Genomic DNA, 14,135 nt, shown 5'->3' with positions numbered 1-14,135 from the left:
TTTTCCCAACCATGACTCCTCTCTCCCTACTGCGGTCCCACTGCAGTCCACAACAGAGACTCGTATCAGAATAAGGTTTATCACCATTCATGTGTCAGGAAATTTGTTTCTTTTTGCGGCAGCAGTACAATGTGATAAATAAAATTACTACAGTACTGTGCAAAATTCTTAGGTGCCCTAGCTCTTGCGTTCTTGCTCTCTCTCTCTCTCTCTCTCTCTCTCTCTCTCTCTCTCTCTCTCTCTCTCTCTCTCTCTCTCCCTCTCCCCCTCTCCCCCTCTCCCCCTCTCCCCCTCTCCCCCTCTCTCCCTCTCTCCCTCTCTCCCTCTCTCCCTCTCTCCCTCTCTCCCTCTCTCCCTCTCTCCCTCTCTCCCTCTCTCCCTCTCTCTCTCTCTCTCTCTCTCTCTCTCTCTCTCTCTCTCCCTCTCCCCCCCTCTCTCTCTCTCTCTCTCTCTCTCTTCACACACACACACACACACACACACACACACACACACACACACACACACACACACACACACACACACACACACACACACACACACACACACACACACACACACACACACACACACACACACACACACACACACACACACACCCAAACCCAAGACTTTTGCACACTATTGTACTTGTGACCAACTACAATATATACTGTGTGAAATGCAGGTTATTTAGCCACACTGGTCCATGCTCTACTCAACCCTCCTATCCTTTCTCTTCTAACTTTCTCAGTATACTCTTTGATTTCTTTCTGATATTCTTGCAGCTTCTCCTGTAATGCAACAATTACAGTTTTGACTCAGTTCACTGCCATTGCTGAAGAACGTGCAAAGTAATCCCCATGTTCCGCATTACTTTTCTGCCTTATTGTGGTGTAATTGTGATGTTTGCAAATGCAATTAATACTGTGGGGGTAACTTGAGCAGCATGGATAGGCTGGATCTTTTACTGTTCAGCAAGCTACTTGAGGCTGTCATTTGTTTGCCCTGGAGCTCTCTATTTCCTCCAATGTGCTTTGAGGTCAGTGGGACCTCAGTTCCTAGCCTACTGGTGAAATGCAAGACTAGTCCAAGTGCAAGTGGTTGGCTACAATTTTAGAATAACTTTGGCGCTAGGAAAATTCACATATAACAAACAAAGCTTTCGATGTGGATCTCCTGTTATAAGTCCATTCCATTTTTGCTCCTACCAGTCGGCCAAGACATCTACTACTTTCTTAATTCAGTTTCAGCCTTCTGCCGCAAAGACCTTTTTTTCCTGTGGTTTAACTGAAATTAACATTTTTTCTGTTTTGTTTCTCCACACTCATCTATCACTTCTTATAACATCTTGACACACAGTTAATTTAATTTCCAGGAAATACTGACAAGTTTTATTACTTTTTCAAGCTTGAAATTTACTTGCCCTTAGTGTGAGAAAATGGAGATTCTAACGCTTTAATCTTTGAAAGTAATAGAATGACCTATGGATGGGGCAGCACTTCTGATGTAAGCAATTTCATTTTTCTTCATAATAAGTTTATCTTGTATGCTAAATAATTTGAAATGTGTTTACTGCAATAAATGTAATTTTGTATTTCATTTTTATTTGTTACCATCTATCATGGAAGAATTAAGGATTTTTCACAAACTGTAATTTCTCGTCTAACAAAGCCTAGTTTGTCACTTGGCCTAGATCTTGCTTTTGCAGTTTAAATGTGTTGAGCTATTTGGGCCAAATGAGAATGTTAGCTGATTCCTTTGTTAGATCAACTTCTTAACCTGAAGATATTATTATATTTTCTGTATGTTCTGCATGTAAATAGTTAGTGTGCAGCCATTATGATCATGCGTTGCACTTTTACACTTTCAGAGCTCGTATAAATTGGATTTGACAATTAAAATATTTTAAATTGTTTCACATTTTCAAATAGTGTATTTTCTTATTAATCATGTCTTTATTTTGTGCATGCTTTTAGAATGTACCATAGTGTGATCTCACCCAGAAATATACGCAGTGATTCATAGATCTGCTTCCTATTTTACTTGTTTCCAAATTCTGTGGCAAAAAATTTTCTGTAGAGGCATTTAGGTTAGACAAGTAATGGCCATCATGTGTTTTTATGTTAAAAGCATGTTCTCTCCTGCTGTGATAGCAGACACAAAAATAAAATACAGGTGTCCCCGGCTTTACGAAAGTTCACTTAACACCACTTCACTTTTACGAAAGAACTACAGCAGTACCTGTTTTCGCTAACTGAAAGAAATCCGAAGAGGACTTTTGGCTTTTATGAGAAAAGGCGCCCGCTTTAAACTTGTGTTTACCCCGAGAAAGACTACCATGACTGTGAAGCCTTGCATAGGCAGATGTGTGTGCACGCGTATATGTCCCGATTTTTCTTTTTCTCTACAAATCGGTTTTTGGCCAAATCTTCCCAATTCTAGTAAGTGAAACTACACTGTACATACTACTTTATACTGCGCATTTCTACTTTATATATGCTGTGTATTTATCACATCATTCCTGCTTTTACTATATGTTAGTGTTATTTTAGTTTTTATGTGCTATTTGGTATGTTTTGGTAGGTTATTTTTTGGCGTCTGGGCAATGCTCAAAAAATTTTTCCCATATAAATTAATGGTAATTGCTTCTTCACTTTACGCCATTTCGGCTTAACGAACGGCTATCATAGGAACGTTCTACTTTCGGATAGCGGGATACCTGTACTAGGTCAATTGTAAGTATGACAGCACACGATGGTAAATTTGGCTCTGTGTGCTTGCTAATGTGAGGCTCTCTTGCTGCCTGGGATTGACCATGCATGCTGCATCCTAGCTGTCTACGTGAGACGCGACCAGGGCAGAACGATGTGGGGAGCAAGCTGTTGCCCATGCAGTAGGCTCCCCTCTCTCTGCTGCTGGTGAATCCAAAGAATGGCAGAGACCAGTACATTTTGGCACCAGCCGTGTTGCAGGAATTGCCAGTCAACGTTGAACTCAATGTTTGACTGCCTCAGGGACTTCAGCTCCGGATCTTTCCTGGTGGTTTTCTCCTGAAGCCTTCCTGTGTATAGCCGCAAGGCAGCGGAGCTTTGAAGTCAGAGTTTTCCTTCACCTAGATAAGCTGCCAACCATGGCTGACGAGTTCCATCTGCATGGATCAATTGGTATTTAGGCACCAGTACTTTGCCTCTTCTCCTGTCAGTAGAAACGGTTCCACAGGGCTTAGTAACTAAGCCACACATGAAGGCCAGGAGCTGGACTTGCTTGTCAGAGGCTATTTGAGACGTCTGCCATTGAGAGCAGTTAATTGGTAGTGGGAGCATATTCCCACAAACCCTCCCACCCCCCCCCCAGTTATAACAACCTTAAGGAACCATTAAAAAGTGACTTGTAATATTTATAATTCCAGCAGTAAACTTTAATAGCATTCTTCTCCAAATAATCAATCAAATAGATTGGTATCAAGTCTGCCCCGTCTCCACATTCCTGATTAGCGGGTCTGCTACTAGAATGGCACACATTGCAAACTAACGTAACTATCTGAAAGAAAAAAATGGCTGGGGTCTTTACTGTATCTGTGCTTGCTGCCCACTGCCTCCATCCTGCCAAACATGTAAGCAACAATATTCTAGGTACAGATGACAAGTAAATATCCTCTATTGCAGAATTACAGAATAACATGCAATTTTAGAAAACAAATTGTCAAAAAACTCATAAACATCTGAAATTCTGCAAAATGCTTGTAGTTCCATGAAGCACTTAAGAATAAAATTCAGACCCACGCTTTTATGAAGTGGCTTCTGAAAGAATTGAGCTGAGCTAGAAGGAAACTGAAGAAACCAGTTTTGATGAGTCTTTTCAATACTGTTCAACACCTCCCCCCTCCACATGGCATTATTTTAAATTTGTGAGTCTTGAAATTTTAAATGGAAACTTCATCTGATCATTTGACATTACTGTTATGCTATTTTAAAGTAAGTTAGTCTATGCAGAATTGTTTAATGCACTCCATTAAAACAGAAAGACTCATTGAAATGCTATTAGCTTTTATCATCCATTCTCCAAAGGAAAATGGTATGTTACTTTGATCCTTCCATGGATCTTAGGGTTGTTCTACAAGTTTTAATGCAATGCCATACTTTTAATATGTGATCCTTGTTTCAAGATGCACAGCAGATAATGTTTAAACAGCAAGCTCCCCTATAGATGACCAGGTAATCTCTTTGGTGGTCTTAATTGAGGGATACATGTTAATTAGGATATTGGGGCCAACTTAAATAAAAGCAGATGTTGGAAACACTCAACAGGTCAGGCAACAACTGTGGAAAGAAAAACAATTAACATTTTATGCCTGCAACCCTTTGTCAGTGCTGAGTGTTTCCAGTATTGGCAAGTTTTTCTTACTTGCATTAGGGACAAGTTCTTTGCTATTCTAAAAGGTGTTACGTTTTTTCACTCCCTTCATAAAGATCAGACTGGCCCCAATGTCTTTCATCCGAAAGATGCCTCTGTCAGCACCACAAATACCAGTTTAAATTGTTTTTTTACTCCATTCTCTGGAGTGAGACTCGAATTTTCAATACTCTCACTTGAGCAAGAGTGTTACGAGTTGCAGCTGACATCAGCAGTGGAGTCTGACATTTCTCTTATTGACTGTGAAAGTGGCATTTTTCTGTGCAGCAGGAATTTTTAAAAATGGAGACAACCATTGAAATAAAATGCCCAAAACCTGGGTTTGTGCAAATAAGGACTTAGTGTATGCCTTTGTAAATATTACAATCAGTTATATTTAGTGTTAATAATTCTTTACATTTTGATTATTGTTGGTAGTTTGAAGACTGCTATCATATACAAAAGAATGCAAACTTATAAAGTTGTAAAGTTCAAAGTAAACTTAGTATCAAAGTACATAAATGTCACCATATCCCCTGTCATTCATTTCCTTGTGGGCATTCTCAGTAAAAGAAACAATGAAATCAATGAAAACAGCACACAACAAAGCCAAACAACCAATGTGCAAAAGACAGTGCAAATACAAAAAGAAAAACAAAAATAAGCAATGGACATTAAGACATGAGTTGTAGAGTCCTTAAAAATGAGTCCATAGATTGTAAGATCAGTTCAGTATTGGGTAGGTGAAGTTACACACTCTGGTTTAAGAGCCTAATAGTTGAGACGTAATAACTGTCTCTAAACTTAGTGGTGTGGACATGAGGCTCCTCTACCTCCTTCCTGATTGCTGCAGTGAGAAGCGATGGTGCGAGACCTTGATGGTGCTGCTGCTTCCCTGCAACAGTGCTCTGTGTAGATGTGCTCAATAGTGGGGAGTGCTTTACCTGTGACGGACTGGGCAGTACCTGAATTAATGTTCCAGGAGTTTCTCTGTCTTTTTCTCCCTGCCCACTCCAACATCTCTCCCTCTCTCTTTGTTTTGTGTTTGCTCACTCTTTCTTCTCAGTTGCTTCATCCTTGCCCCCAATATCAAAAAGAGATCATATTTTAGTTCATCTAAGTAATCATTTGTTTCCAGTAGTCTTCAGTCCCATCTATCATGTCTGATTATTGCTGATAATTTCTGCTAAAGAAATAAGACTATTTTCCTTTGGTGCATTTGTATAATTAAAATATTTTCAGAGCACATGTATGGCAAATTGTTATATATGTTCTGAGCCTTTATGATAGTTGACTGCACCTCACCATCTGAGATGCAGGTAACATAGCCACTCACCTGGAGTGGTACGGTAACCTAGCGATTAGTGCAACACTGTGACCAGTTTCAATCTTGCACTGTCTGTAAGGTGTGTATGAATTTTCCCTGTCACCCCATGGGTTTCCTCCTGGTCCTTCGGTTGCCTCCCAGATTCCAAAACGTAGGGGTTAGTAGGTTAATTGGTCATATGGGTGTAATTGGGCTCTTTGGGCTGGAAAAACATGTGATTGTGCTGTAGACCTAAATTTAAAGAAAAAGAAAGGTGATGAGGATTGCATGACTGCCTGGAAAGATGAGATTATTTTTGTTATGTTAATGTCTTAATATCGTGGAAAAATGTGGTTATAAATTGATTTCTGATTCTCTAGAATATTAAGTTCTGTTTTTCTTTTCTCTGGGTTTAAATATACAAGTGACTGAACAGTGTATAAGTACAAAAATTGAGGTTTGTAATCAAAACATCTTCCAGAACATGGCCTTATTCGGCTATATTTAGGTCAATTCAATGTACTGTAGGTTGGTGTAGAATGTTCCTACATTGTGCCTCTTGACTTTTCTTGTTTATACTATGTGATTTAATCAATAGCCTATGCATAGCATCCTGAGGCAGAGTCTTGGTCTGAAATTTGACCATCACTTTGCCTCCACAGATGCTGCCAAATCCTGAGTGTGCTCAGAAATAATTGCGTGTATACTGGATAATAACTTTTGTTCAAATTTTTCATAGACAAACAAAAGCCAATCTCAACGTGATTGTAATTCATGACATTAATATCAATCAAGTGAAAATGTTTTAAAGATGGAGAACTGAAATTGGGTGTGGTATGAGAGCCAAATTATCATGATTGGATCCACCATTCATTTTCATTCAGCATCTTCGAGATGGCCAATCATTCAATAGTTTAAACTGGACAAAAATAATTGGGAAGTTATTTTCATCTGTAGGTTTTCTCTGGAGTCAGTTATAGTCATGATGTGCCTTTTTATGTAGAAAATTTTCCTTGGTGTTTCATGTAGAGAAAGATTAAAATTGGGCATCACCGAATTAATGAATAAAAGAATGAAGTACTGTTGTAAATGCTGAAAATTGATCATGATAGTTTGGCACACTTGCCCATATTTTGTTGTGATTTCTTCCCTCATGACACTGGTGTAGTGACTTGGTTTAAGACAAATGAGGATAATGGAAGTTGACAATCATGGTAATAATATCAGATTCCTGCCAAATGTAAAGATATAATTGATGCAGAATTGCAAAATCTGTACTTTTTCAAGTGATCCTAAAATGTACATGTGGAGCGTTTACCATACAAATTTGTGCTGTTTTTATATTGGTAGTTCTCTTTTTCAATAAATTTAATAACTAAAAGAGACTTTGAAAGCAAATGGCAAGTTGTTGAATTTCAATGTTAAGATAATATAGAAACAAAATGGAATATTTGAATAATTACCCCCAGAGGTGGCGAAATGAAAGTATGTGCAATAAGTTTCCTCGGCACGTGGCAAGATGTGCCACCCCTCGATTCTTTAAGCCCCACCCATAATAAAAAGATGCCTAGTGATTATTTTTACTGCCAGATGAAGCAGCAAATGATTCATGTGTTTTATTGTTTTCAGTGATGAACTTGGTCTACTCTAATTATACGAGTAGACTTATTAATGAAACCAATATTATGTGCATAGCTCTCAGAACAACCAAATGCAAGCCGGATATTAGTACAACAGCAATGTCTCACAGCGAGTGAAGTGTGTTTATTTTTCTTTCCTTGACCTTTTATGAATATGCACCAAAGCTTATAATTTTACATTAATATTTCTTATAATTGAAGTAGAATAACAATATTATTTACAATTTTGAACAGATTTTCTAAAATGCTTTATTTATTGCAGTGTGTCTTTGTTATTCTTTTATTAATAGTAAAACAATAAATAAGTTTACTAATTCATTAATTAATGATAATCTCTGTTCAAAATTAACATGGCACACGAGAGAATTTTTTAAAAAGATAATCGTCAATTTAGGAACATTCTCTCAGAGTTTCACTGTCCCTGACCTGAAGTATTATAAATGTAATCCCATGTCTCGCTTAATGTCGATTGTTCCACTGGTGAAGAGATGGACCCAGTTTAGAGAAAATAGCATGCAGCAAATAGTTGGAAAATAGATCCGAAAACTTAAACTTGTTTTTATTTTTTTAAAGGCTAAAGCTGCATTTTACATCAAATATTGCCTGAAAGATAAGCAGGCAAGCTGCATTAAGAAACTTCCTGTCTGGTTTAATGCCAGCAAACTTAACACATATCTTAGGTGATAAACTGTTAGAAATTACTTACAAATAGTGAGATTGTACAAGAGTTCAAGATGCAATTAAATCCAAATGACTTAATTAAAATACTGAAGGGAAAGTCGGGGAGCTTGAGTGGTCCTTTATTTTTTTTATTTTCTGTCTTTTCCTGATTTTCACATATACGGTATATTTTGTTCACTTTTAATCACCTAACTATTGTTGATCATTTTGTGTTTTTGGTGCCTATGTGAGAGTTTTCTGTTCCTCAAGATCAGCTGTGTCCTTTGGCCTCTAGCCAGCTTCCCATTTCCCTTCCTTCCTCAAAAACCATTTTGGTTTCTATGTTTAAAATCTGCATAGTGTTGATATGATAAGATTTGATGAAGAAATGCTTTGAATTGCATCTGTAAAAGTTTATATCATCATTATCTTTTATTTGTTCGTGAGAAGTGGATATTTCTAGCACGGTCCATTTATTGTCCATCACTTGTGCATTAATTCTCATGGAATGAGTGCTAGTTACTGCTGTTCGACTACTCTGGAGGGCACTTGAGGAACAGCCACGTTGATGGCATGGTGACCACTATTAATAATGCTAACTTTTCAGTATCCGAATCATTATTTGAGCTACCTGGCTGCAAATGGAACATGTATCTTCACAGCAATAGTCCAGGCTTCTGGAGGTAGTCTAGTTGGCAACTCATCTTATGTTAAATGAGCATAATGTTTCCAATAATTTCAAGAGAAGTGATTAAGAGGATTGCCTTTGTTTAAAACATCTTTGATCATTAAAATGGTTGTTCTTTTGATTTATTGCAAGTGAGACCAGGGAAGTTTTTCATGTAGTCATTATGTATATTGTAAAACCTGTACTAGTTTTAACTGAATTAAGTTGGTCTTAATATTTTGGCTTGTATTTGTCCAATAAATAATAGAGAGACATACAGCAGTCATCATTGAAATCGGGTAATACGGCATCACCTGCTGGTGTGCTCATGTTCTTTTAAACTCCAGTCAGTGATTTCCTGCAGCTCCACCAGGTGTATAGTATTGCCTCTCCAATGTAATCTTAGTTTAAGTGAACCTGCAAAAATGTAAAGTGTTAGCAAATTCATTTTGGTGTTTATTGTTTGAAAAATTTGAAATTGCTTTGCTTTGGTTACACAAGAATAACTGAGGTTAATGGCTTACTGAGGCAAAATCACTGCTCTACAACCTCTCTGTCCCTAAAATACCTAATAAAATAATTTGCTGTTAAATCTAGGCATTACCGGAAATCTCTAGCAATGTTACTTTATAGTTATAATTCATTTCCTTTTCTATCTAACACCACTTAGGAATAAGAACAAAAATGATTCACTTAGATTGATTAATATAGCCACATATAAACCACATTGAGCCAATTAAGCAGGGAGCATAATTAGGACACAAGTTCAAGGCATAACATTGTAGAACATTTTAAAGCCAATATAGTTTTCACCTAAATATGCATCTCCTGTGTTGTAGCTTTGAATTGGTTAGAGTCTTGTTAGAAAAACCTCATTTTTTAACTTTGAGGAGTCTGTACATCCTCCCCATGGAATGTGTATGTGTTCTCCGAGTGCTCCAGTTTCCTCCCACAGTCCAAAAACACACCGGTCATTGTAAATTGTCCCGTAACTAGGCTAGGGTTAAATCCGGTTGCTGGGTGGCAAATATATAAATAATTATTCAAACTATTATGTTAAGCGTGTATTATTTAAGGTGACTGTACAAATGGTTTTTTTCACAAAAATATTTCAAAATTAGTCACCGATATTTAAACTTTTGGTTTCTCAGCTAAAACTTAATTTGCATCAGGGTAGACAGCATGTTTGTCATTGCAGTAGAATAAATAATAGATTCTCCTGCAATTGTGAAGAATCAAAAAATGTTTAAGCATGGCAGTAGTTTTCAATTAAAACATGGACTGATGAGGTCCTATAACTAAGGCTTCTAACTTCAGTGCTACAAATGAAACACTTGCACAATTATTTTGAAAATATCTGAGTGAATGGTGAAGATTTTTTTCAGCCATATACAGCACTTTTTAATTATTAAATAATATGATTGTTGCTCCCTGACAGTGCAATTGTACCCATCTATTTATTTGTATGATTAAGCTGGGATAAAAATATTAAAACAAATATGATTTATAGAAAGGGAAAAAATGGCAAATAAGATTGACAGATTACTTAAAAAGTTTGATAGAGTACTGCCTGTAACAACAATTTTTAAAAAATATCACTTACCTAATTTCTAATTTGAGGTATATTACTTTACAATGTATAGACAACACATTATAATTTTGTACATGTCTGTAAAGGGCATTCTGGTATAATGTTACTTCTAAATAGTTTGTTTTAGGGAATAATAATTAAGCCAGCATTCAGTTAGTATTTTTCCTTATTTCTTGTAGATTATTGGTCCTAACTCTATGCCATGGATGCGATCCTTCTTAGACAAGATGACAATGCATCAGCAGATCCTGTTCAAGTTCATCGCATGTAATGAGATTCTCTTGATGCCTGCAAGTGTCTTTCTGTTGCTTAGGTAATTATCAAACAAACTTAATGGTATTGTTGTACCAATCTGTTCAATCTTGAAAGCACTAATCCCAATTTTTAACACCACCACCTGCTTGAATTAGGTAGTGTAATGTTTAATATTTAATGTTTCATATTTGCTATTACACACTTTGTTATCCACTCATGGGATATAATGTGGGAGGTGGTTTGACATTTTCATGGTTCTTGTCTCTCAAGTACTGGCATTAATCTGATGGTGTATATAAATTGATTGGCATAATTGAACAGTTTTTAAACCGTAGTAGTCCTATACACTTATGAATTTAAAATTGGCCTGCTTAGAAATATCTCCTGTTTGTATGCTCAAATCTTATTTGCCCAGTGATCTCAACCATCCATTCGTCCAGCAATTTGGTGTTCACTACAGATTCTGGCACCTGTAGCCTCCTGGGTCACTCTGAATTTTAATTGTATCTGACTTGGAAAAATTACTCAACAGTTAGCCTTCTCTTCATCTTTACAAGAAGAATTGAAGATCATGCTTGAAAAATAATTGCATTTAGCATCTATCAAATAATGTATTACATTTTATAATCAGTGATGACAACAACTTGTTTTATTAATTTCCGAGCAGCTTGTATTCCCTAAATCAGAAACAAATCTCTATATTTGTTGGTATTTTATTTAATGCTTTCTGAACATGAAAACTACCCCTCCAGGATTTGTTGAGTCTGCATAGTTATTGGAATAAAATGCTTGCATTTTACATGTTGGCAGTAATAGATTATCATTTGTGAAAAATTAATATTCTAATATATTTTTGCATTTATTTAGCCTCAGATTTGCATAGTTAACATTTTAAAAACAATTTAATAACAAAAGTCTGAATGTGATTAAAAATTGAAACTTAGACTCATTATCTACTTTGCCTAGTATTCATGAATATTGCTGAAATTATTTGATACTTTTAATTTTTAAATTCTAAGATTTAAAAGCTGTTATCAGTATCTTGGAGTTTTGTAACCTTACTTACACCCTGTGTTTAGATGTATTTCTAAATAATTTTGTGGATTTATGGACTAACTTGACTTAATGGCAAGAGCTTAGTTGAAAGATATAAAGTATTCCAGGTGACAAACTGTGTTTAATTTCCGTCTGAATTCCTCATTTTGCTCTGCCACTTGCCAAGCCACTTTGTTCACTCATTTCCACAGAACAGTTAAATATTGCACTGTAACCTACTGAGAATTATTGGTAGCTGAGAACTTGTTTTTAATGGTCTCACTTGCCCTATCATTCCCTCACTTCAAATGCAAACATGTCATTCAGGGGCTTGTAAAGGAACTGTGTGCACCATTCAACAATTTATTCTAATACAGTGGATTCTGGTTAATTTGGGACATATCGAGGACCAGTACATTTTCGTTGGCCCAATTAACCCGCTGCCCCAATTAGCTGAAATTTCATGTGAATAGTTAAAAAGGTATAAAAGAGAAGGCAAACTACTGCTTAACTGAGTAACAGTTGCTCTGTTCTTTTTATTGACTGTAAATGAACAGAATCAGCACAGGGTAGACAGCCAGAGTCTGTTTCTGTGATAGTGGTGTCTAAATCTAGAGGACATAGTCTTAAAGCGAAGGCAGGAAGTTCAAAGGAGATCTGAGGGGTAGATTTTTCACACAATGAGCAATTAGTATCATTATATGTTGCTGGTAGTGAGGCAGGGACTTAAATGAGATGGGCACAGAGGGATATGAAATAAAAGGAGGTAAGTGGGATGTATAGATGGCCATGATGGTCCAGATAGACATGGTGAGCCATGGAGACAGTTTGTATGTTGTCCACTCAGCGACTCTATGATAACTAATATGCTACTGGAAGAAGACTTTAATGCAACTAAGCTTCATGCAACTTCGTGCAATGCCATCAGTGACTGCATCCTCCAAGTCATTGTAACACTCAAGATGATTTCCAATACCTCAATTCTTCATAGTTCATAAATGGCTGAAGTAGTGAAATCATTTCATTTTCACTCCTGGCCGTTTCTGGCATCTCCGAGCTTGAATGCTTGAACCCATTGTGAGAAAGACAGTCCTGAATTGTCTTACTGCTTATTTGTCACAAACTTTCAGTGACAAAAAAAACACTGCTTTTTGTACTCAAGTGTAAGCAACTGCTGCTATTTAAAATGTGTTTGTACTAAGCATGGTGTAGTTTCTAATGGCCACACAGGTACACATGTCTGATGGCAGTTAGAAACTGTTCAGCAGCAGTCTCTTGCCCCAATTAAGAGGAATAGAGTCCCTAATAAACTAAGGTAACCCCAACTATTTTCTCAATTGGTTTTTGTTTCTGAGATGTGGTGCAAGTAACCAGCTGCCCCAGTTAAATGATGGCTTAATTATCCAGAATCCCCTGTAGCTGTAGGAGCAGTCTATTCTGTCAGCATACTTCACTCAAGTACAGAGTGCCTCAACTAGATGAGTAAAGCATAATTAATCGCAGGAACTAAATGGGGATAAAAAGAGGTCACAGTGGCAGTGCAGCTATTTACAGCTCCAGAGATCTGAGTTGAGTCCTGACCTCCAGTGCGCTCTGTGAGAAATTTGCACATTCTCTTAGTAATATGGACAGTCCTGCTCTGTGTGCTCCAGTTTCCTTCCAGATCCTGCATCCCAAAGAATTGCTGCTTGTGAAGTCAATTGGCTATTTTAAGTTACCTGTTGTATGGACGTGCAGTGGGAGAGCCAGTGAAGTGTATGTGAGTATATGTTAGAGAGTAGGTTTTAAGGCAATAAAATTGTTCCCAGTGCTAGCAGAGAATGAGTTTGGTATCAAAAGGGAAATATTTGATATTCAGTATCTGAATATGTGTATGTGCATACAAACAATAAAGAAATAATCCAACTGGCAGAGTTTGCTTTTCTTTAAGGATTAGTAATAAGACCATAAGGCAGTAGAATTAATAGGTCAATTAGACCATCTAGTATACTTCACCATTCCATCATGGCTAATTCATTATCCCTCTCAATCTCATTCTTCTGCCTTCTCCCTGCAAATTTGATGTCCTGACCAATCAAGAACCTATCAGCCTCTACTTTAAACATACTCAGTGACTTGACCTGTACACCTGTCTGTGGCAATGGATTCCACAGATTCACCACCCCTCTGGCTCAAGAGATTCTTTCTCATCTCTGTTCTGAATTGATGTCCCTCTATTCTAAGGCTCTACACTCAGGTCCTAGGCTCATCCTCTACCTATACACTCTATCTGGGCCTTTCAATATTTGATGAGATTTCCCCCCATTCCTCTAAACTCCAGCGTGTACATCATTTTTATGGTCCTGCTCTGGACCCTCTCCAATGCCAGAACATCCTTTCTTTGATAAGGGGCCCAAAACTGCTCACAATATTTCAAGTGCGCTTTGACCTTTCCCTTTTAGAGCCGCAGCGTTATTATCCTGTTCTTATATTCTAGTCCTTTCAAAACAAATCCTAACATTGCATTGCCTTACTTGTCACAATCTGCAAAGCAACCTTGAGGAAATCCTGCACGAGGACTCCCAAGACCTTTGGCTGCTCTGATTTTTGAATGTTCTCCCTTTTTAG

General features: G+C 37.2%; 1 protein-coding gene across 4 annotated transcripts in view; it reads left to right on the top strand.

Annotated features, from left to right (window-relative positions):
• LOC140734447 (transmembrane protein 33-like) overlaps window positions 1–14,135 on the top strand; it is a 133,639-nt gene that overhangs the window by 41,540 nt on the left and 77,964 nt on the right. For all 4 annotated transcript variants that reach the window (XM_073058397.1, XM_073058394.1, XM_073058396.1 and 1 more), the window contains one exon: window positions 10,418–10,551. In XM_073058397.1, the coding sequence (XP_072914498.1) occupies window positions 10,418–10,551 (134 nt within the window). The remainder of the gene's footprint in view (window positions 1–10,417; window positions 10,552–14,135) is intronic.

This window comes from Hemitrygon akajei, chromosome 10 (assembly GCF_048418815.1).
Source record: "Hemitrygon akajei chromosome 10, sHemAka1.3, whole genome shotgun sequence".
NCBI lineage: Eukaryota > Metazoa > Chordata > Chondrichthyes > Myliobatiformes > Dasyatidae > Hemitrygon > Hemitrygon akajei.
The sequence above is the reverse complement of the archived record's forward strand: the minus strand, read 5'-3'. Positions and strand labels throughout refer to the sequence as shown.